This window comes from Schistocerca piceifrons, chromosome 4 (assembly GCF_021461385.2).
Source record: "Schistocerca piceifrons isolate TAMUIC-IGC-003096 chromosome 4, iqSchPice1.1, whole genome shotgun sequence".
NCBI classification, from domain to species: Eukaryota; Metazoa; Arthropoda; class Insecta; order Orthoptera; family Acrididae; genus Schistocerca; species Schistocerca piceifrons.
The window spans coordinates 513,939,972-513,963,241 of NC_060141.1; the positions used below are offsets into that span (position 1 = coordinate 513,939,972).

General features: G+C 37.7%; 1 protein-coding gene across 1 annotated transcript in view; it reads left to right on the forward strand.

Annotated features, from left to right (window-relative positions):
• Nucleotides 1-23,270, forward strand: part of LOC124795954 (dynein axonemal heavy chain 6) — a 1,096,896-nt gene that overhangs the window by 827,153 nt on the left and 246,473 nt on the right. The window contains exons 52-54 of the mRNA XM_047260034.1: nt 7,402-7,574; nt 7,721-7,901; nt 12,691-12,870. Coding sequence (XP_047115990.1) covers nt 7,402-7,574; nt 7,721-7,901; nt 12,691-12,870 — 534 coding nt within the window. The remainder of the gene's footprint in view (nt 1-7,401; nt 7,575-7,720; nt 7,902-12,690; nt 12,871-23,270) is intronic.

Here is a 23,270-nt window from a genome sequence, read left to right on the forward strand (position 1 = left end):
AGCTTTCTTTTGGATTAACTTGTTTTGACTTAACTGATGTAAGCTTGAATAGCATCCAGTAATGGAGTGATAGTTTATTGTTAATAGAGTACACGAATTAAGTTTCTGCAGTTTGCTTGGTATTTGTTAATCATTCAACATCCCTAGAGTTCCTCCTTCTTGATGTGGTCTACAGAACACAATGAATGGGTGAAAGGATAAATGAGCACCATCAATATTACACAAGTGGTGCAGTTGAATCAAGTTTGATGAGTTTAAGTATGCCTGCTGTATAGAAGCAACAAATTAACCATGAGGATGAGTGTTTATTCTGCATGTTTCTGCAAAGGGAATTAGACTAAGAACCTGACTGTATTCCATTTTTCAGCTGCTATTCAACCCGTGCCGTACTATAAGAAATATTTGTTCCTGTTCCACCTACCTCCACAGACATCATAAGTTTGGGGTAAAACACTGCTGCAATTTATTTTGATGAAGACACTGCATAACCCAGGTCACAGGTCTTCACAATAAATCCTATATACCATTCTGACAATCCACAGTGGACACTTCCTTCATCAAAATGTTGACTTCGGAAAATGTGTAGATATGTCAGTTTAATGATTGCTTTGAATACAGCATACAAAGGTCAGTGGAGATTGTTCACTTGAATGTATATCTTAAACCTTATGTTATGACCTTGGCAATATATGGGCAGTTGAGTAACACAAGAGAAAGAACAGTGTATTTTAAAGTAACTGTTTCTCTCCTAACACACATATATTTGTAGTCTACAAGTAACTATCAGAATTATCAATAGGAATAGAATTTTTATGATAGGGCATTTATTTTTCAGTAAGACTTACAAGTTCCTGAAATATGTGGGTACATGGAGTAAAAGAATTTGCTGACCAAAGCAGCCGAATGGATGTGTTGAGTGTTTGTGCTTTTGATTGGCAGTTCATGTTGAATGATGTGATATGATGGACACTTTTGTATTGTGCAGTTCTGAATAAATGTTTTATACCACAACAATTGTGTTCACATATTACTAATATCTATCTTTCAGCTAAATGATGGAAACCACCTGCATTGGTGGCTCCAGTCACAGTGAACACCACAATAATAATGAAATACCACCTCAAGTCACCTTATTGTGCAGTAACAATGCAGCCATTGGACGCAATACTTAGTTGTTCATTCACTTTTACATGCAGCTATGTTGCTCTGAATTCATCAACATCTGCCACCATTCAGTTTTTTCACTGCCTTCAACAACAAACAGTGTGAAAGATTGAACAAGATGCTTCCACAAATATTGTGTCACAAGAAACAGTGACTGTTAACACAACAACAGTTGATATTGGAGCCATTATTAGTGAACTTGCACACTGAATCTACCTTGGCAAGTTTCATTGACAGTGGACATTCTGTGTTCATATGAAAAGATATTATGCCAGCCACATCTTCTACAGTTAATGCACCTTATCACTGTAATTCTTCATACACACAGCTGTTCTGCAACCATGATGCCATTTTTCATGTTACAACTGTGACCACTGTTGGTATAACGTGCAGTATATCAACACTGCCCACAAATGCCGGCACCCCTGCTCATACTCAAATGACAAACAGCGCCACAACATTGAGTCATCCTTCTTCCACAGTGTCAGCATCCCCTGAAGGATGTCTGTATACCTGTGATTATTCCACAAACACATACTCCCTTGTCAACATGGGTTCAGATATATGTACGGTGCCTCAACAGTATTTGAGCCACACTTCAAAGCCTTCAAGTTGCAGTTCCATGCAGCTAACAATGTTAGTATCCACATGCACAATGCTGTTGATCATGTCGTACAGCTTATAGATGAACTACGTTGCCCTCGGACCTTCTATCAGCAACATTAATGGACCTATACGAGGAGTTGACTTTCTCTTTAAATTCCATCTCTCCCCCAACAGCAACCATCCTGACCTATTTGACCATGCTACACAGCAGTTTGTTTTGGGGCTTTTTACCCTAGCTCCACCACGGGCCACAAACCAATGCTTGCACCCACCGATGACTTGCATCACTACCAGCGATGACCATTGTTCAGTTTTGCACAGATGTGTCATAATGATACAAGCTGTTGCCACACTTCAGCAATATCTCCTAGTGACCTGCGATGACAGGCAGCTACTTCACTCTGTCAGTGGTGATTTGCACTGACAGATACATGAGAAGTCCCACACGTGTATGCAAGCAACTCTGATGCCTATCACATACTGTAGTGGCCAGTGAACCCCCCCCCCCCCCCCCCCCACACACACACACACATAGCCCGCAACACCAGCAAATAACTCAAGTCATTACAATGCTTCCTGCCTTGCTTCTTGCACTTTAGAAAATGCATTCCTGTCCCTCACAAAACAAACCATGTGTTAAGATCTATCTATGAGAACATAGATAGATCCTAACATATAAAGAATGGTATGAGCCACTGCATCAATATGACGCCGTTTGGCACAAAATACAGCACCTGGCACCTGCTCTCCTCCATGCAGCTAACGCAGCAGTGGACAAAACATTACAAGTGAGTGTCCTTCAACTTCTAGACAGTGCTGGAGCATTGCCCATAAAAAAAGGTAGGGATAAAAGGAAATTCTATAAGACTATTTGAGGACAACAGATCTCTCAACTCCTGCACATTCCTAGTAATACTCTATGGACTGAAAAATATGGCAGTGATTAATCAACGAGACACTTTACAAGCCTAATCACTGTTAAGTGCACATTAATGACATCTTAATTTTCTCTGCTCACCCCCATAGCTACAAATAACTCCTCGAACTCATCCACACTGAACTCAGTTGCCACTGCCTTGAACCTAACATATCCTTCATCAGTTCCTTGGTATTCTAACTTTCTACTAACGACACTTACCACATGGCATGGAGTTTCAAACACTCCTGACCAACACTCCTGCTGCAACACACCCACAATGAAAACAGAAACTGAATCATTGAGATGCAAATGGCACCTTGTGTATACAGTTTCTCTGGCACACCCTACATTGGACTCTCAGATTATCATCACCATGGGCTCAGCTGGCAGGGATGAACTACCGCAAGATGGGGCAGGTGACATGCAACCCCTCTAGTTTTCCTCAAGCCATGGTACACAGTGAACAAGATATATGTGAGTAGGAGAGTCTACCCACCGAGTTGCAGCATGTTTGGGAAATCTTGCACAGGAATGGCTACTCAGAGAAATAGATGAGACACACCCTCCAGCCAAGCAAGAAGGAGAAAGAAGATGACCCAGGAGAAGACACAAAGAATCCAATGTTCCTTATGTATATGGACCACCCAGGCCAAGACTGCCATGATTCTGGAGAAAAATAACATTAAAACTATTGTACATTGAACAGACCAGGGTGCTGTGCTGGGTGAACAGTTTCTGGTACTCAATAATCAAAGAGGCAGTGGAAATGCTGGTCCATAATGGTCTTGTCAACCAGGATGGTGGTTTCCAATTGAGCTCCTCACAGGATGTGGCAGTTGCAACAATATGCCAAGAGTGCTCTGTGCTCTGTGAAGGCAGATGGAATAAACAGGCAGCTCCAGGACATGAGGCTCAGACCCTCCAGCACACTATGAATTCCTCCCCCCCCCCCCCCCTCCCTCTTCCCCCACCCATATGATCTGATCGCACTTTTGACAATAAGTGCAGATGTGGTAGGAGCCAAATGCTTTTCAGACATCAAGAAATACTGTATCTAGCTGACTGCCTTGATCAAAAGCTTTTGGTATGTCATGTGAGAAAATTGCAAGTTGGGTTTCATATGATTGATGTTTTCAGAATCCATGCTGGTTGGTGTGAAGGAGGTCACTCTGTTCAAGGTACATTGTTATGTTTGACCTCAGAATATGTTCTAAAATTCTACAACAAATTGATGTCAGGGATGTTGAATGTTAGTTTTTTGGATCACTTCTACTGCCCTTCTTGTAGACAGGTGTGATCTGTACTTTTTTCAAAGAACCGGGCATGGTTTTTTGCTCAAGGGATCTATGATAGATGATAGTTAGGAGACGGGCTAACTTAGCGACAAATTCAACATAGAATCTGACAGGGATTCCATAAGACCCTGGAACTTTGTTCACTTTTTAATGATTTAAGCTGTTTCTCAATATCACTGACACTAATACTTCTGTCTGATGCCACTGTAGCAGGACAATAGCTGACTTGTGTGTGCCTCAGCGTGTTGACAAGCACAGCCTGCGAGTCAGTCGATGGTGTCAGTCTCCCTTGGTTCCATGCGCTGGCACATCAGATTTCACTAGAGATCACACCAACATGAAAATGCAAAAATATTACATCAGCTTGGTAACTAAAGACAGACCTAACATTCCTTGCTGCCAATATGTAAACAAAACATTCACTAAATGCACTACTGCTTATTGTTCTGTTGTAGCTTATGGCAAAATACAGTGCACTACATTTTCCTGTCCTGAGAAAGTCTGCTAACAAAGTTTGATGAACCAGCTTTAAATAACACCTCAAGGAATACACTACAACCCCATACAAATCACTCCCATAGCAATCATGAAGAGAAGATTAGATTAATTACAGCACATACAAAGGCATTATTCTTCCCATGCTCCATGTATGAATGGAACAAATAAAGCCCTAATAACTAGTACAGTGGAGTGTGCTCTGGCAGTTCGCACTGGTTCACAGAGTTCAGATACAGATGTGGATATGAATTAGAAGGTACACTGTCTGAAAGCTTTATCTAGCACTTTGATATGTAATTATTACCAGCTCACTGCAACTAACAAGTGCAGTCCAGTATATTAAGCTCACAATAGCTACCAACTATTGTTTGCTAACTAAAATTTGCAGTTGTTTGAAGCATCACTTTTCCTGCAGGCTACAACAAATTAATCTGCCAGGAGGTCTTTGTGGTCTTTCAATTACTGGTTTGTGGTGCCTTTTCTACAAGATTATGTGTAGTTCTGGTTTTATACTTTGCTAGAGGTCTTCTTCTCTCATGTATCTACAAATAAAAACAGTTTAGCCTCAGCACAGTGAAAAACATAGCTCTGCTTTCATACTCTTCAGTAATGTCATGACGGATTGAATCTCCATAATTTCTCACTAGTCATACACTGCAGACAAGTCAGAATTATTTGCTACATGACCACAGTGTTCCACATAATTGTTTTTAAACTGCTTACAGGATTCATTCAATATGTCTTCCACCAATTCGGTTGCCTTTGAAGTCAAAATCTTGACAGTGTGTCCCACACCAACATAGTTTTACAAGGTTTGAGCACCATTTGCCAAACAAGCTTCCCACATCGAATAGCTTTTGAGCAGTTTTCAGTCCACTTTCTCAAACGTCTGTTTACCTTTGATGACTTGGACCATTTCAACATCATCTGCTTCATGTACAGCCATTACATGAAACAGTTGCATTGTCATTGAGTTACATCTGTTGTCTTAACACTTCCTTCATTTGTCACAGCACATTGGTTGTTTTGTTTGGCAACCTGTGTCTTCAGGTCCTGAATTTCAATTTTAAGTTCATCATGTTTAGATTCAATTTGATAGAAAACTCCATTCAAATATTATCAAGCTCATCACATGAGTTTTGATGAACTTTTTTAGTTTCTGGGTCAATTTTTTTAAGTTTCATGTTCATCTTTTCCCATTATTGGAGCAGTTTTTTCACTAATTTCCTGGCTAGAGTTTTGAGTTTCCTGATAGGATTTTTTTTAAACTTCTTGCACAAAATTTACCAGTTTTGTGATTCATTCCTTTTCAATATCTGCAACAGTGAATCATTACCACCAATATGATACTCTAACTCAATCACCAAATTCTCCCTCTTCATTAACAATATAACTACCGTTTTGTTTTTACCTGCCATTTTAATAATGTTCACAACAGCACTGTTCTTTATAACTGATGCCTATGCATAATTTAGAAGTTCCTTCAGGCAATTAAAAATGTTAACAAAGTTCACAGTTTCTGTCCTGTTCATTCCTTTATAGTAACGTATCCAACTCAACATGAAGTGCCACTGTCACAAATCGATTCCATTGGTTTCAGTATCTGGAGCTGCTCATCACCATATGCAGTCAAAGTGTGCTTTTTTTGGACTGTTAATGCTTTCGCACACAATACAGCCTTTATTGCATTTAAAATGATTTGATAACATTTCTGACGATTATAAGGGTCTGCTTTGTTCATTAATAAATACTGTCTATGATGAGTAAGATTTCTGGTACTATGAAATTATGTCACACAATTCAATGTAGACACTGTTTATCAACATGTCAACTTTTACACACACCAACAATTTAAAAATACATTATTGAGTGAGTGATACTGTTTGTGATTAACTTTTTAACTTAAACACAAGACTCATCACACTAGGCAGCCGCTAGTGGCTCATTGCAGTCAAGTGTGAACTAACTCTTTGTTTACTCTGCTTGTTATGCACCCTGTTGGTAATCAGTGATATTTTATTCAAATATGTAAGGGTGCTGTTCCATTATAGGCTTGGTGAGTGGAGGAAGAAAACTTTTTCTGATGAAACAGCTGAACAATCCACTGAAACCTCCCAGACATCAATATAATCCTCTTGCTTTTTTTACACAGAATTTAATAGTTTCATTATTTTTAATGGCTAGAACAACTCCTCATTTACCCTTATTGGTTATGCTTGAGTATCCAGCTAATTAATAACCAAATGCATTGAGATTTTCTGTTCCTGTGGTTATAAGATGTTCAGACAGACAACTTTCAATTTCCTCCCAGTTATTGAGAGCATATGTACTGAACTGGAAGTTTCTGTCTATTTAATTTCCTTTCATATCAACTACTTGAATTCTAATTTTAACCTACAAAACTTTATTAGTATAACTGAATGAGAATAATAATTATGAAAGAAGACAATATTTGAATGTGTGTAATTAATACAATGGTAATTTTTAATGTAATCTGATAAATAAACTACTTGGGCAGTACAGTCTTGGCAGATCTCAGAGGTACCATTAATTAAAGTAAAATACAATAAATCAAAACCATTTACAGTGTTATTGAAAGATGTTTCTTCAGCAGAAATGTGAAATTAGATCTCAATTTTGATAACCTCTCACCATTGTGGCTGAGGTGTTAAGGCATATAAACAAGACTGAAATTGTCACCAAGCTTTCAAACCATAATCCAGAAACCTAGTGCAACATTAGTCTTTATTTCTTCCACAGGACCTTCCACGTTGTACGGCTGGATGACTGTTTTAATTTGTAATTATATGTGGCTAAAGCTATCACAATATCTGAATGAATAAATGCTGTTACTTTCAATATGAAAACAAGAGAATAAAATAACTCTGCTGTGTCATGAAGTTTTTCTTTGGTTTATAGGGTGGAAGACTTCTCATCCATCTTGGTGATTCAGATGTTGAATATGATCCTAATTTCCGTTTTTATATGACAACCAAGCTCTCCAATCCTCACTACCTTCCTGAAGTGTGCATACAAGTGACAATTGTTAATTTCACTGTTACTCGTTCAGGACTAGAAGATCAGCTTTTGAGGTAAGTTTCTGCAGTAAATTTGTAAAAAGTAATAGAAAATAAGAATGCTGAACTTATACATTTTCTCTTTCTGTTCTTTGAGCGACTTCATTATAAATCACAGTAGTAAAATTATGCCAATACTTAAATATAATAATGTGTTCCAGTGATGTTGTCCGTCTGGAGAGACCTGATCTGGAGAAACAACGGAATGAGCTAATAACTAGGATTAATAATGACAAAACACAACTGCAGAATATTGAGGATAAAATATTAAGAATGTTGTTTACATCTGAGGGTAACATTCTTGATGATGAGGAGCTAATTGAAACACTTAATAAAAGCAAGGTATGTATACACAGATATCATAAGAAAAGTTCTAGTAGAATGCAAATAATTTAGGAGTAAGGTCTCACCAAATAGTAGAAGCATTGTCATTGACAGGCATTTAAAAAAAATGAAAACTTTCTAGCTTTCAGAAAAGTCCTGCGATGAACAAGAGAAAAACACACACACACACACACACACACACACACACACACACACACACACACACACACACACACACACACTTATGCAGCTATATGGTACCGGCTCAACTCATTATATGTATACCGACAGTAAACATCAAAAGAAAGCTATATATGATTTTTTAATAATAAAAACACAGACTGTGGGTGTCCTGGCATGCTCGTTTATACTGTCATGAGCAAACCATAATTAAAATTGCAGTTCCAACAATGTAATAGAAATGACAATGAGATTTTAATTTGCAGACTTTACATTACATGTTGCAATATTATGACATTATTAGCATCTATTGTGCCATCATAGGCAGTACTACCAAAATGACTAAGATCAATGTTTCATTTTGAAAGCATGCTGTCATTGAATTCCATGTGAAAGAGGGAAAATGTGCTGCTGAAATTCACCTCAGTCTTCAATGTGCCTTTGGAGATGTATGCATGGGCACCACCAGTGCTAGGAGATGGGTGAAACATTATAAAGATGGAAATATAAGTATCAAACATGAGTCTCATAGTGTTCTCGCTTGAGCGACCTCTGAGGAATCCAGCAAGGAAAGAGACAATGAGCTTATTAGAGAAGACAGTAATGTAGTAATGTCACAGTGAATAAAACTACAAACTTCAAAGAAGAATTATCACCCAACACCTTTTTCAAAAATTTTAGGAAATGAAGATGATTTTTTTGTGTGTATTGTGGCAAGCAGTGAAAGCTGGATCCATCATTATCATCCTAAAACAAAATACCATCGTATTAAATGGCACCACTTGGTTTTGGCATTGAAGAAGGAAGCAAAGACAATAATAGTGGTTGGGGAGAAAGATAATACGACTTGTATGGAGCTGAAGCAGGTAAGCTAATGCACATGTAACCGCACGAGATGCTGTAATTACAGAAATGCACATGGCTATGAAAGCATGCAGGTTAAGAAACATTGTAGCTGTTCTGAAAGATTGCTTGAAGATTAATCCCTTTCAGTTTTGGCGTGTGGCTTTGTATTTACCTTGCCTTGTCAATGATGCACAACAGTGCCAGTATGGCTGCAACAGCGATTCTCTCTTTGTGTTGACTTCTTCTCCAAAAAGATCCATTTAGAAATGCAAATTCTCATCACATCAGGAGGTGGTGATTGGGACATAGCTTGGTAGGAGATAGAATACTTGTGACTTCTGCATATTATAACTTTTAATTAACACAACACTGGGCAAGTGCAATTACATACACTCAAAAGACTGACAGACACTGAGATCTGTGGAAAAAATACAAATGAGGTACATAAAATCATTGGTCGTTTAACTTTCAGTTTTCTGTCAGCTAAGATATAATCATACCTCCCTTCAATATCTTTGACACATGAGAACGGTGCAATTTTTGTGTAGGTCATTTAAGGAACCTACGTAAGTGCCATCTGCTAGGAAAGTTTTTAGGCCATGTCTTTTGGGATGTCCAGGGTTGTATTCTGTTTGGTTTTCTTGAACCTTCACAAATCATAAATGCTGGTCATTGTACTCAGAAACTTTTCAAGCTGCACTGTGCATTGCACAATAACCACCTGGGGAAGATCATCCTGAAACAGAATAATGTGCATTGTCACTGTGGACAAGATCAGAACATTTAGGTGAAAACTCCTTCACATTGTTGAAGATGTTAGACAAGCAGTGCATCTGAAGCTAGAATGCAGTTTTATCACATGAGTATTTTCAAACTTGCAAATGATGAGAAAAATCTCTTCAAACTAATGGAGAATATGTTGAAAAGTGACAGAAAGTATTTTGAAAAGCTGATGCAATTGATTTATCTAAAAATGAAGATGAAATATTTTAAAAATTGTTGCTGATTACTTTTAGTATGGCCCACATATTAATCAGTTTCCAGTTCACAAGGTTATTATCACACACCAACTTATTTTGTCTTACGCTGATAAACACAATTTGAGAATCAAGTTATTGAAAATGAAAGTAAGGCGAAAAAGTGTGAAAGTTAAATGCGAAGTAATAATACAGCCAGTAAAAAAGAATACAATAATGTACGCACTATATTGAAGAGGCTGCAGGCTAAAAACTGTGCTATGACTAAATTGCAACTTCTAGCTGAAGAATAAAATACTCCTACATGTTATAAATACAGTTATAGAATTGTACTTGGAAAGTAACACAAAGGGCTATAGAATTACCATCACAGTAACAGATTATGGTTTTCAAGGCAAATCTCTTAGCTGGATGTCACCATACTTCGCAAACAGAAAACAAAGAGTACTTATTAATATCAATGGCAAGAAATTTCTTTCTTGCTGGAAACACACTCAATTATGTGTTCCACAAGGTTCAATGTTAGGGCCACTATTTTTTCTGTATTATATTAATGATATGCCATGCCAGGTCCAGTCTGATACTATCCTCTATGCAGATGACTCAACAGCTGTAGTCTGTTGTAATAATTAGGTAGACCTAATTCACCATATTGAACAAACACTTGGGGAAGTGGAGGCATGGGTCAAAAACAATAACTTGACCTTAAATTTTACAAAAACAGAAATTGTTCATTTCACTACAAAGTAATCTGCACAGTCTATAAGTGAAATAAGGTATATGGACAAAAAATTAGAGACTGCAGACTGTGTCAAATTCCTTGACGTATTAGTCAATAAAAACCTGTTATGGAGTTACCATGTGGACAACATACTGGGTCGACGGAATAGCCTTGTATATATTATGAATATCTTGTATAGTATTACTGATTTAGCTGTAAGAAAAACTGTATATCACACATATTTTGTTTTGTCATTAGGTATAGTATAATTTTCTGGGGGTCTGAAAAAACAAATTTAGTTAGAGCTTTTCGACTGCAAGAAAGAATCATCTGAGGAATGGTGGGAACAAAACCGAAGCCACATTGTAAACCTTTATTTATAAAACTAGATCTAATGAGCGTTAATCATATGAAAAACCCCATATTATATGGGCGTGAAATTTGTAAATAAAATATGGAGAGGTGGATGACCTGAATGTAAAAGGTACCAAAAGAGACCTGGAATAATATCTGAAAGGTAATGTTACTATAGTATAGAAGATTTCTTGAATGGCAACAATGCACTATAATTGTAATTAAAATACCTCTTTGAAGATGTTACACCATATGTATTATTAGTTTATTGTCTATTTTTAGTATTATTATATATAGTGTAAAACTGACAAGTCACCTATGTCACAATCTTTGATTGTATAAGGCATGTTATGTGATAATAAAAATGGAAATGGAAATGGAAATATTGAGAAGCTAAACATGTGACAATAAAGGGTTATGGAAAAAACTAGGTAAGTAGTTCACTTTCATTTAGCCCCTAACATGGTTCTGAAACCTCTTCCACAATGTTAACGTGGTTTTTAAACCACATCTGCAATGTTATGATATGAAATGTATATGGGAGAAGGCCATGAGAAACAGTAATTTATTTCTACTGCCTGCTGTCTGACTTCTCCACTTGTCCATTCTCTGATATTTGATTTCATGCGTAGCTGTGATATTTTCAGTCATTGTTATTTTCATCAGAAATTTTCACACTAAGTACATTTTCCCACATGTATTTCACCCCTAGTTTTATATTCTCAGGAACCTACATGTTATTGTCTTCAGTAATAATGAATAGTTATAAATCAAAAATACATATTCTGTGTTATCTCTCATAAATATAGGAGCAACTGAGGAACCTATTACTTAGCTAAAATTTGTCAAAACTCATGTCTTACTGCCATAAGCCGCTATGAAAAATCTTTATTATTGCATTGAGTTTTGATCACCACAATTTATCATCAGGCAAAAATAGTTTTTCAATTACAATATTTATGTGGCTACATCCGGATGTTATATAGAGTGTAGATGGATGTAATACAAGTATCCACACGAGGACTGTAATTGAAAACTTTTCATATAATCCTTGCAGCGTCATGTGGATACGTTATGGAGGGGCATGTGGTCATCACACTGTCCTCCTGGCCATTTTGCCAGCTTTGCAGAGCATGGAGTCATTACATCTCATTCAAGTAACTCTTCAATTGGCATCAAGAGGCTGTTTGCACCCTGTGCCAGTCCTCCCATCAGAGAAAAATGTCCTCCCATCAGAGAAAAATTCTTGTCAGTACCAGAAATCGCACTCAGGTCCAGCACATGGCAGTCATCTACGGTGGCCACTCAGCTTAAAAAAAAAAAAAAGCACCCCGTCTGCAGGCCACAAGTGTCCCATCGGGACCATCCGACTGCTGTATCATACTCAGTTGAGGATGCGGTGAGGAAGGGCGTGTGGTCAGCACACCGCTGTCCCGGTTGTTGTGATGGTTGTCTTTGACCGGAACAGCTACTATTCAGTCGAGTAGCTCCTCAATTGGCATCACGAGGCTGAGTGCACCCTGACTCAGCTTCAAAAGCAGACAAAAATGTCCCATGGATTATGATAATATGTGATAATTAAAACTGATAGAAACAATAAAACCTTCTTCTTAGTCAGTGATTGCAGTACAGTTCAGTTCTCAATACATATCTATATCTACTGAAAATGTAGTTAAAATTTAGAAATATGGTATTCAAATATTAATAATTATTATTAATATTATTTCAGGAAACTTCTGGAACCATTGCAGCCAGACTTGTTGAGGCAGAAGCAACTGAACAAAAAATTTCTGTTGCTAGAGAGAAATACAGAACTGTGGCTGCTCGTGGTTCTGTTTTATATTTTGTTGTTGCACAGTTGGCAGAAATTGATCCCATGTATCAGTACTCACTACGATATTTTAATCAGGTAACCTAAGAGGGACTCTTGCAGTATATAGAAAGTTGACTTACACGTTTTAGTTCAATTATAATCAAATAAGTCTTCAATTTTATCCTCTGTATCTTCATTAAAAGTTTGGTATTAGGTAGTTGTAATGTTTAATGACACACAAAAATACCTAAAAATTAAAGAGATATAACTTCAAGCTTTGTTACCACAACATAAGATATGTTGCAGTTTTCTTTTAACTCTTGATGTATAGACCTGATGGGCTCTCCTGGAAGATGGGTAGACTGCTACAAACATGATATTCCATATATTTTTCTCAAATAAATGTCTAAGACAATCTTATTGTCTCACCAGACATCTCGTCCATCAGAGCATTAAAATGAGAAATAACGTGAGTCTCACTAAATTACAGTGTGCACTTCAAAAAACAAAGGAGTATCGAAGGTCCTAGTTGGCACTGGGTGCCAAACTCAGCTGTAAATAGCACTATAACAACAAACACACTTCACTGTCTTGTTAGATTCCAAGTATCCATGACAACATATCTAACAGCTCCTGAAGTAGATGGCTGAGCTGGTTGCCCAAATATTGTTCAAAAAACGTAATCTGCAGCTTGTTTCAGCGCCAGAAAGCTCACTATTATTTACAACTTCCTTTTCATGTATATTATAAATGGTCTTCCAGTATTCTACACACAGGTGACCTATTTTTCCTGCCCACATTTTTACTGCTTTTCTTTCATCAGTGGCAAATTAATTTTCTGTGCATGTCATATAAATAATCAGCTTTTAAGCTTAAGTTAGTAATTTGTTTTCCTTTGTTTTTATTGTGTTACTAACTCATTAAATAGTGGTGCTGCTCAAATGAAACTATATGGTTCCAGAGACTTCTTCAAGTCTCAGACACCTATGATGTTTACATCTAGACTGAAGCAAAAGATGAAAATATGTACAAAGGCATAGACATTTGAGTCTTGTAGAGGTTCCTAGAATCACTTGTTATGTAAATAAAACTGCCTTTTCCTGCTGCCACTTACTTTATTTTTCCCAGGTGCATTTTGCCTTTTTCTTGCTCTAAGGTATCATCTGTGAGATCTATAATGATAGAGTTTTGTTATTTTTAGATTATCAAACAGTTCATGTTGCAATTTTTTTGTGTAAAAAAGTAAAGTAAAACTTGCTCAAATAGGTGCGTGTAATTTGGAAATCTGCCCATACCGTACAAGTATTTCAGTCCTGACACATTCAGTGCACTTTTACAAACTAATTTTTTGTATAAAGAGGAACAAGCTTAATGTGAAACTGGAAAGCAAATCTTAGAACATACCTAATAATTCATTGTATAATGTGGAAAAGAGCCTATACAGTACTACTGTATTACAGTTTATTGGTTATCCATGACTCTACTAGGACGTTACTTTTAACACCTCTGTTAAGCAGCACAAAACCAAGAGAAGAGGTCCATCACAGCGCGGCGCTGCGGGTGTGGACCTAGAATGGCTCTGCTCTGTGCAACTATGTGTAAGTTACACTCAATGTCGGGACAGTACATCAAAGGAACACTGTTTTATTGTGCACTGCCCTCAAAATCGCTAACAATATGACGTGAAAAGTGCAGAAAAATGGCCAAGGAAAGACTCACTGTACTGCTGTGTGGATTCATATTAGGTGAAATGGAAAAGCCACTAGTGATTGGAAAGGTGGCAAAACAGCATTGTTTCAATGACATAGACATCAGTAAGCTTTCAGTCATATGGTGAAGCAATAAAAAGGCATGGATGGTGAGTGGTTTTATGGAAGAATGGCTGGGCTCTTTCAATGCCAAAATGAAAAAAGGTAATCGCTAAGTTCACTTTTTCCTAGACAGTGCAACCTGCCACCTGAAAGTAACATTATCAAACATGAAATTGGCTTGGTCCCCTCCAGATTCAACCAGTCCCGCACAACCCATGGGTCAGGGGTTATTTACACATTCAAGTGTCATTATAGGTGATTACTGATGCAATCTCTTATTCTTAGTATTGAAGAAGCCCAAAGTGTGTTTGCTCTTGCACGTTCAGTTTCTGTCCTGGATGCAGTAAATTGGATTGGCTTTGCAGTAAAGGAAATAAAACCCAAAACTGTCACCAAGGGCTTCAACGAAGCGGGATTTGGGGTTCAAGAACAAGATGCTTCTGTGGCCATCAGAGTTCAAGAAAATGCAGCAACAATTGCTGGATTAATGAAAATGTGAAACATTTTATGTAGTGCAGATGATTACATTCAAAGTAATGACTTTCTATCAACTCACTCCACTTTCACTTCAGCCACAGATTTAATGGAAATCCACAACACTGAGGATGACAAAGAAGAAGAAAAGGAAGAAGAAGAGGAGCAAAATGATGTCCCTATAACAATTAATATGCCTGAAGAAGCCATTGCATGCATAAATGACGTTATGCAATTTGCAGTACACACAAATTCTCCCAACTTGTGGGAACTATTGTATGGTGCAAAAAATTTCCTAGGAAAAACAATTTTGAACAGGAAATTAAAACAAGTTTCCCTCCTTGCTATTTGGCAAAGAAAGTGAAATGTAAAGCAAATAAATGGGGGATTAAGAAACAAATTTAAAGTTCGAGTAAAAGTATAGAAATGCCATGCTATTTATCAATTAGATCAATTAGTGTAATAGTCCAGTGTTCTATTGTCCAATATACAGTAAATGAACATCTACTGTGCTGGAGTGAAAGTATGTAAATACAGTATATGCATAATTAAAAATTTTTACTGTAGCGTCAAACGGGGTGATTTCAGACATTTTTGTCATTGTTTTGATTGTAACTTTCGTATATATTGTTAGATTATACTGATTGTTATGGAAGTGGTAGGGTATATGTGTAACAAATAAAATGTCCCAGAACCAGAAAGTGTATGTGTAGGTATATTTATCTGAGGCAGTTAAATAAAGTGTCCAAAGTCACCCCATGGATTGGTGTGATTTTGAACACATGTGGTTTTTAAATCTCTGTCTGAAGTTACAGTATATAGAGGGTGAATTCGGACAGTTACTGCCTTTTTTTAAATTCTACATGCTTTTCATTTGATTTTGGTGACATTTTACACATTTTAAGGTAGCCCTTTGTTACAAATAAGTGATACGGAACGATGGTTTCATCATAGTTGATCGTGTTGCTAGGTGAGAGATTTTCCAGCTTTGCCTTGATATTGGAGAAAAACATCTTAACAGTCTCTTTGTTCACTTCTGCATGAGCTCGTTTAATATTTTCGCTTAAGCGAACGGAAAGATCTTCTGACTGTCATTTGAGGAATAAATGCACCCATTCTTCTCCAGGCAAATTATTACAAACTTTCTTCTCTTTTTGGCCAGATTTATTAAGGTAGCCTTTAACTAAATATCTAATACCCAATTTAATGAAGGAAAATCCCCAATGTGCAGCCCTGCAGATACTTTGCTTCAACATTTCTTCTTCTTCTTTATTTAGCACTGGCTGTCCTCCCATTTTTTCAGATGTGCTTCCTGCACTTTATTTTGTATGTTTGATTTAGGTATAACATACAAATCACATGCTTTTCTGAACGATAATTTACCACTCTGAATATCACTAATAAGTTTATCTAAAAGTTCTGGGTCATAATCACACCATATTGTAGCACCTATCCTGTTCTTATACGTTCTTGGCATTGTCTGAAATCACCCCACACAGTACACAGTTCTACAAAAACCATCATTATTTTATATCCTTGCAGGAGAAAGTCGACAAATTTGCACAGAAATTGTGTCAATGCTGTTAGCTACGGAGCACGTTGACAATTAGGGTTACAATAACTTCCCGCTCAACGCACCAATAGAAAGTTTCCACTTTACGATAATGCGTGGATTTTTAACACTGAGACTGTTCGTCGGTTATTCACCTAGGGAAACAATTGACCCAAAATAAAAGTTGTGGAAAGTGATAAATGTAATCTTGTGCTTAAAATAACTGGCGCACGGACGTTATGCAGTGGCAAAGAGCAAATAAGCCATACTGTCTGAATTCGCCCCAGTGACCAAAATCACCCTGTTTGACGGTACTTTTGTGCATGATACCTGACAAAATTTTATGTAGCCCAGTGAGTTTTGAGTAATCTGGAAACTTGTTGAATTTGGAAAATTATTTTAGTCCCAGGTGATTCCATTTTGAGCAAGTTTTACTGTAATTACTTACCATTTGCTGTGATTTGCCTTTCCTCTCATCTGGTCTGGAAGTCGCACTGCCACTTTATTAGCAACATATAGGCACAATTTTGAGTTCCGACATTTTTCACAGTGTTCACCATGTTTCTCCTTCTTTTTTATGATGTACTATTATTCTTTTGCCATTCGATATAACTATTTTTTCAGACCATTTGCTTTTAACTACGTAAATATTGTAACTTCATTACATGCTTATTTGTGGGTAATAAAGTAGTAATACGACCCCCAAACTAGATGAGAGAAGAAGCAGATCACAGCAGATTGTAAGTAATTATCTTTTTTACACAAAAATTGTGCTGTGAACAGTTTGATAATCTATAAAAAAAGAAACTGTATAATTATGATCCCACTGATGATGCCTTAGAGCAAGAAGGAAGTCAAATGTGTCTGGGAAAAAGAAATTAAGTGGCAGCAGGAAAAGACAGTTTTATTTACAAAACAAGTGTGTCTGTGCCTGGTGCGGAAGATGAACATGTGAACAAACTTATTGTCTCTATAACCGTGTAGTTTCATTTAATTAAAGCATCTGTGCCTTGGTTTCAGGCAGGATTGACTGTTTCATTTGATGCTGAAGTGCTGTTCCAATAATTTGGAGAGCCTCTGCAATGTTGTTTGAGTTTAGGGGGAATATCAAGTGGGGTAATGTGTGAATGGGAATTTCAAGTAAGGAGGGAGGTAGCTGTGCAAAGTCACTGCACCTGGGTAGTGTAGTGGTTAGTGAATCTGCCTTGGGAGGGGTGAAAAGCCATTGGAATTAATCAACAATCAACTTAACAACTCCAACAATTGTGGATTTGACAATAATGTCAGTTCTTTTTTAATGTTTCATATGTCAATCTCTTTCCACATTACATACACCCTCAAGATTAAGATGCCATTGGAACTGTCACCAGTCAAGGTAGCAACACCAAAAATTTTGTTTCAATACCAATATCCTAGCTATTAAGCCACATACGTGCTGTAGGAGTGCTAGGAGTGTCCAAAAGTTTCTTTCTCTGTTTTTCATTCTTTTCTACAAATATACTCTGCAAGCCACTGTACAGGGCATGGTGGAGGGTACCTTGTACAACTACTAGTCATTTCATTCCTTGTTCCAATCGCAAATAAAGCAAGGGAAAAATGACTATCTATATGACTCCACGTGAGCCTTAATTCCTTCATATCTTATCTTTGTTCTCCTCATGAAAAATATATGTAGGTAGCAACAGAATCATCCCCCAGTCAGCTTCAAATGCCAGTTCTCCAAATTTTCTCAATAGTGTTCCTCAAAAATAACGTCACCTTCCCTCCAGGGATTCCTGTTTAAGTTCCCAAAATATCTCTGTAACACTTGCATGTCATTCGAAGCTACAGCTAACATATGTAGCAGCCCCACCTCTGAATTGTGTCAACATCTTCCTTTAATCTGACCTGGTATGTATAACAAACACTGGAGCAGTACTCAAGAATAGGTCATATGTGATCTCATTTCTAGATGAAGCACACTTTCCCAAAATTCTCTCAATAAACCACAGTCAATCCTTCACCTTCCCTACCACAATCCTCACATGCTCATTCCCTTACATATAACCCAGGTATTTAAACAATGTGACTGTCAAGCAGGACACTTCTAATGCTGTATCTGAAAATTAGAGATATGTTTTTTCCTACTCATCCACATTAACTTGCATTTTCCTACATTTAGAGCTAGCTGCTGTTCATCACACCAAATAGAAATTTTGTCTAAGTCATCTCATATCCTCCTACAGTCACTCATCTTCAACACCTTCCTGTATGTCACAGCATGATTAAAAAACAACTGTAGATTGCTGCCCACCTTGTAAGCCAGATGATATGTGTATAGAAAATAATAGCAGTCCTCTCGCACTTCCGTGGGCCACTCCTGACGATACCTTTGTCTCTGATGAACACTCACCATCAAGGAGAACATACTGGGTCCTATTACTTAAGAAGTCTTCAGGCCGTTCACACATCTGGGAACCTATTCCAATGGTTTCCAGACATCTAGAAATATGGAACCTGCCCATTGCCCTTCATCCATAGTTCGCAGTACATCATGTGAGAAAAGGGCAAGCTGATTTCCACACAAGCAACGGCGAGCTGATCTCCACACAAGCAATGCTTTTTAAAAGCATGGTGATTTATGGACAGGAGGTTCTTGTAATCATGAAAATGTGTAATACTGGAACTGAGAATATGTTTAAGGATTCTTCAACAAACCAATTTTTGCAGGTCCATTTGTTTACCCTTCTTATGTACTGGAGTCCCCCGACTGGGATTTTGTGCTGCATAAGAGATCTGCAATAAATGCAAGCTAAGTAAGGGGTCAATACTATAAAGTACTCCTTGTAAAACCAAATTGGAATTCATCCTGGCCTGGTGATGTATTTATTTTCAACTCTTTCAGTTGTTTCTCTGCACCAGGAATGCTTATTACTATGTCATCTATATAAGAGTTTCTTCGATGGTCAAATTATGGTATATTTGTACATTTCTACTGCATAAATGATTTCTTAAATGTGAAATTTAAAATTTGTCTTTCATTTTTCTATCTTCAAATGCCACACCAGAGCTGTCAGTGAGGGACTGGATGGATGTGTAAGACCCACTTAACAATTTTATATAGGACCAGAATTTTCTTGAGTTTTGACAAAAACTGACAGTGTAGTATGAAGTATGACAGTGGCAGTTGTTGCCTGCTTCATGCATAGATCTTTCCACAGACACATGAATCTCTACTGACATTTGGCTGTCATCATTTTCACATTATCTTTTGAACAGTGAGTGCAACAGCCTTTGCTTCTCAGTATTTTCCAGATTTCATTATTAAACCAAGATGACTTTTTTCTGTCCTTAATCGATTTACTAGGCACATAGTTTTCCAAACTATGATTTACAATCTTTTTGAGCTTTGCCCATATTCCTCTGCATCCATCTTACTGGAACTAAGTGATATCATTTCACTGTCTACTCCTTCTAACAGAAGGAGAACAGCCTTCTAACAGAAGAAGAACAGCCTTCTTGACTGATTTATTAACTTTCATAACCATATTGGTATGATGCCATCGTGATCACTAATCCCTGTCTCTATGGTATGCTGTCAATAATGTCCAGCATGTATATAGCCACAAGGTCTAACATATTTCCATTGCATATTAGCTGCCAAACTAGCTTCTCAACTAGATTTCAGAAAAGGTGTTCAAAAGTGCTTTCCAAGACTGTCCGTCTGTACTCCTTGCTATGAACCCATTGACGTCCCAAACTGTACTTGCTGGGTTAAAGTCACCTTTCAACTAGTATTGCATTATGTACTACTGATTGCAGACTTTCTTTGAATGACTCTAGAACTATCACAGCAGAACCAGGTGACTGGTAAAAACAGCCAACAATTAGCTTGATGTCACCTAGTTTTGTTATAGGCAACCAGATTACTTCATGTCACACTCAACTTCAACCTCGATAGAGACAATATTTTTGTCAACTGCAGTGAACACTCCTCCTCCTATAATGTCCAGTCTGTCTTTCTGATATGTCCTATGACTTGCTAAATATCTCAGAACTTTCTACTTCGGGTTTCAGCCAGCTCTCAGTCCCAAGAATAACTTGAGCATGCAGGACTTTCCTAGACTGCAGTGAATTCGGGAACTTTGTTGTGAATACTTTGACAGTCTACTGATAAAATTTTGACAGTTGATGGGTTTTTACTCTGAACATGGTCTGACATCCCCTTCTGTATATCAGCTGGTGAGTGTTCATCAGAGTACCTCAAACCATTGCCTAGCCTAAAAAAAACCTATGTGTACTCTACAAGTACTCAGCTACTTGAGTACCTGAGTAGCTACTATCTTCATGTTGTGTACTCCTGACCTGTCAAGTGTAGTCCTACAATACAGGTCTGGAAATCTGCAGCCAAGACTGTCACAGAGTTTACAAAGCCTTTGGTTCAGACACTCCACTCAATTCCAAAAGAAAGAACACCAATCAACTCTGGCAACAATGCTGCAACTTGCATGCTCTTCTTGCCCCTGTGCACAAGGCCAACAGCCTTTACCACTTCTGGCAGCTGCTCATATGAACTGAGAAAGGCATCAGAACCCATGCAGCAGATATCACTGATGCCAATGTGAGCCACATTTGCAGACGACTGCATCGTGCACTCTTGATAGCCACAGGCAAGGCCACCTCTACATCTTGGCTGAGGTCACCTGGCGGGGTAAGAGAAGGACAGGAGGAGGCACTTGCCCCCTGGCCTCCTCCCTCTTGAATCTGAAGTACAGAGTTTTCATTCATCACAAAATTCCCATACACATCTAGAAGTGATTTCTCATGATTCTGCAAATCCTTTCATTTAGCCAGCTGCAACATACAAGATAAAAATGGCAATTTTAAAGTCTAGCGCCCCCCCTCCCCCCCCCCCCCCCCCCCCCCCCCGGCCCCTCTTGGATAAGGATACATTTCTGTTGATAATGCCCACGCCACCACCCATACCTCCAGGGTTAAAAAATGTCATCAGAACTTTAACCAATGAACATAACGAAACTGATAACTGAGTTCAATGCTAATATCAGTCTTTTTTTTTTTTTTACTATTACATTTCCTTATGAATCGCACAGACCCACTCCTCATTCCTTAAGCATGTTTTACTCCAGCATCAGTTACTTTTTCCAGATAGTAAGTCATACACATTCCAAGTTGGATAAAAATGCTCCAAGCATTCCAAAGTTATGTTATCATTTTACAGATTTCCCATCTCCACCTTCCATTCCCAGGAGTGCTGCAGATATTCTAGTCCTATGTTACTTTTCTCCAGGTGGTTCTCTGCAGAATGTGTACGATTGTTGCACATTGGTTTGAAGCAAGGGAAGAGACTCAGCCAAGCAGAAAAAAGTAAAAAATGGACCCACATGATCATGTTGGTTTTGGTGGAAAGAGCTACACCTTCTATCTTCTATCTATCTGTTCCAGCTCCTACATATGTACAAATTGAAGTCTTCCTCCATGGTTTTCTGCCTGGATTCTCAGCCTAATCTCATGAAATGCTGTATGGATTTTGATACAGTTTTTACTAATAGAAATACTGATTTCAAGGAAGGTTTATGAATGAAATTTACACGTATTTCATGAAAATTCAAACTGTGATGATCCAAAGTCTCTAGCCACTGTGAAAAATCATACCATTGCCATTTACTCTCAAATGACAGAATTCTTTGGAATTGGGTAGATCAGACAAATGCAATCTACCAGTGTTATGTGGTAGAGGTTGCTTTGTACCAGAGCTACATGACAGAGGATGGTTCATACCTCTACTGGCAAAATGTGGGGCAAAAATAAATGTTTAATGTCAGTGGTAGGCACAAAATTTCATCTGAAATTCATACCTCTACCCTCAATGTGTTGGCAAAAATGCATGTTTAAAGTTGGTGGAAGGCATAAAATGTCGTCCAATATCATACTGAATGCTTTCTCTGAAAATTATTTTGAACAATTAGTTCAGGAGCCCACATGAAGTGTAAGTGGTAGTGAAAAAATATTTGACTTCTTAGTAACAAATAATCCAGAGCACATAGGGTGCATCATGACAGATACAGGGATTAGTGACCGCAAGGTCTTTGTAACAAGACTGAATACCGTAACATTAAAATACACCAAGAATAAACACGCAATATATCCATTTCAAAAAGCAGATAAAAATTTGCTTGAGACCTTCATAAGAGACAGTCTCTATTCCTTCCAATCTGACTATGTAACCATAGACCAGATGCAGTTTACAGTCAGAGTAACAGTATCTATGACAATGCAGAGATATATGCCAAATAATTTAATAAGAGAGGGTACTGATCCACTAGGGTACACAAAACAAGTCAGAACACTGTTGCAGACTCAAAAAAAAGAATAGCAAACTATAAAAGAATGAAAAAGCTGCAAGATTGGTGTGTTTTACTGAAGCTCAAAACTTAGCATGGACATCAATGTAAGATGCTTTAATAGTTTTCACAGTGAAACTCTGTTCAAAAATCTGCCAGAAAATCCAAATAGGTTCTGGTAGTATGTAAAGTACACCAGCAGCAAGACACAAATCAATCCATACCTCCACTGTGCAATAGCAGTGGTAATGTTACTGATGACAGTGCCACTAAAGAAGATTTGACAAAAAGGCAGGAAAGCTGCACAGATCACATCAA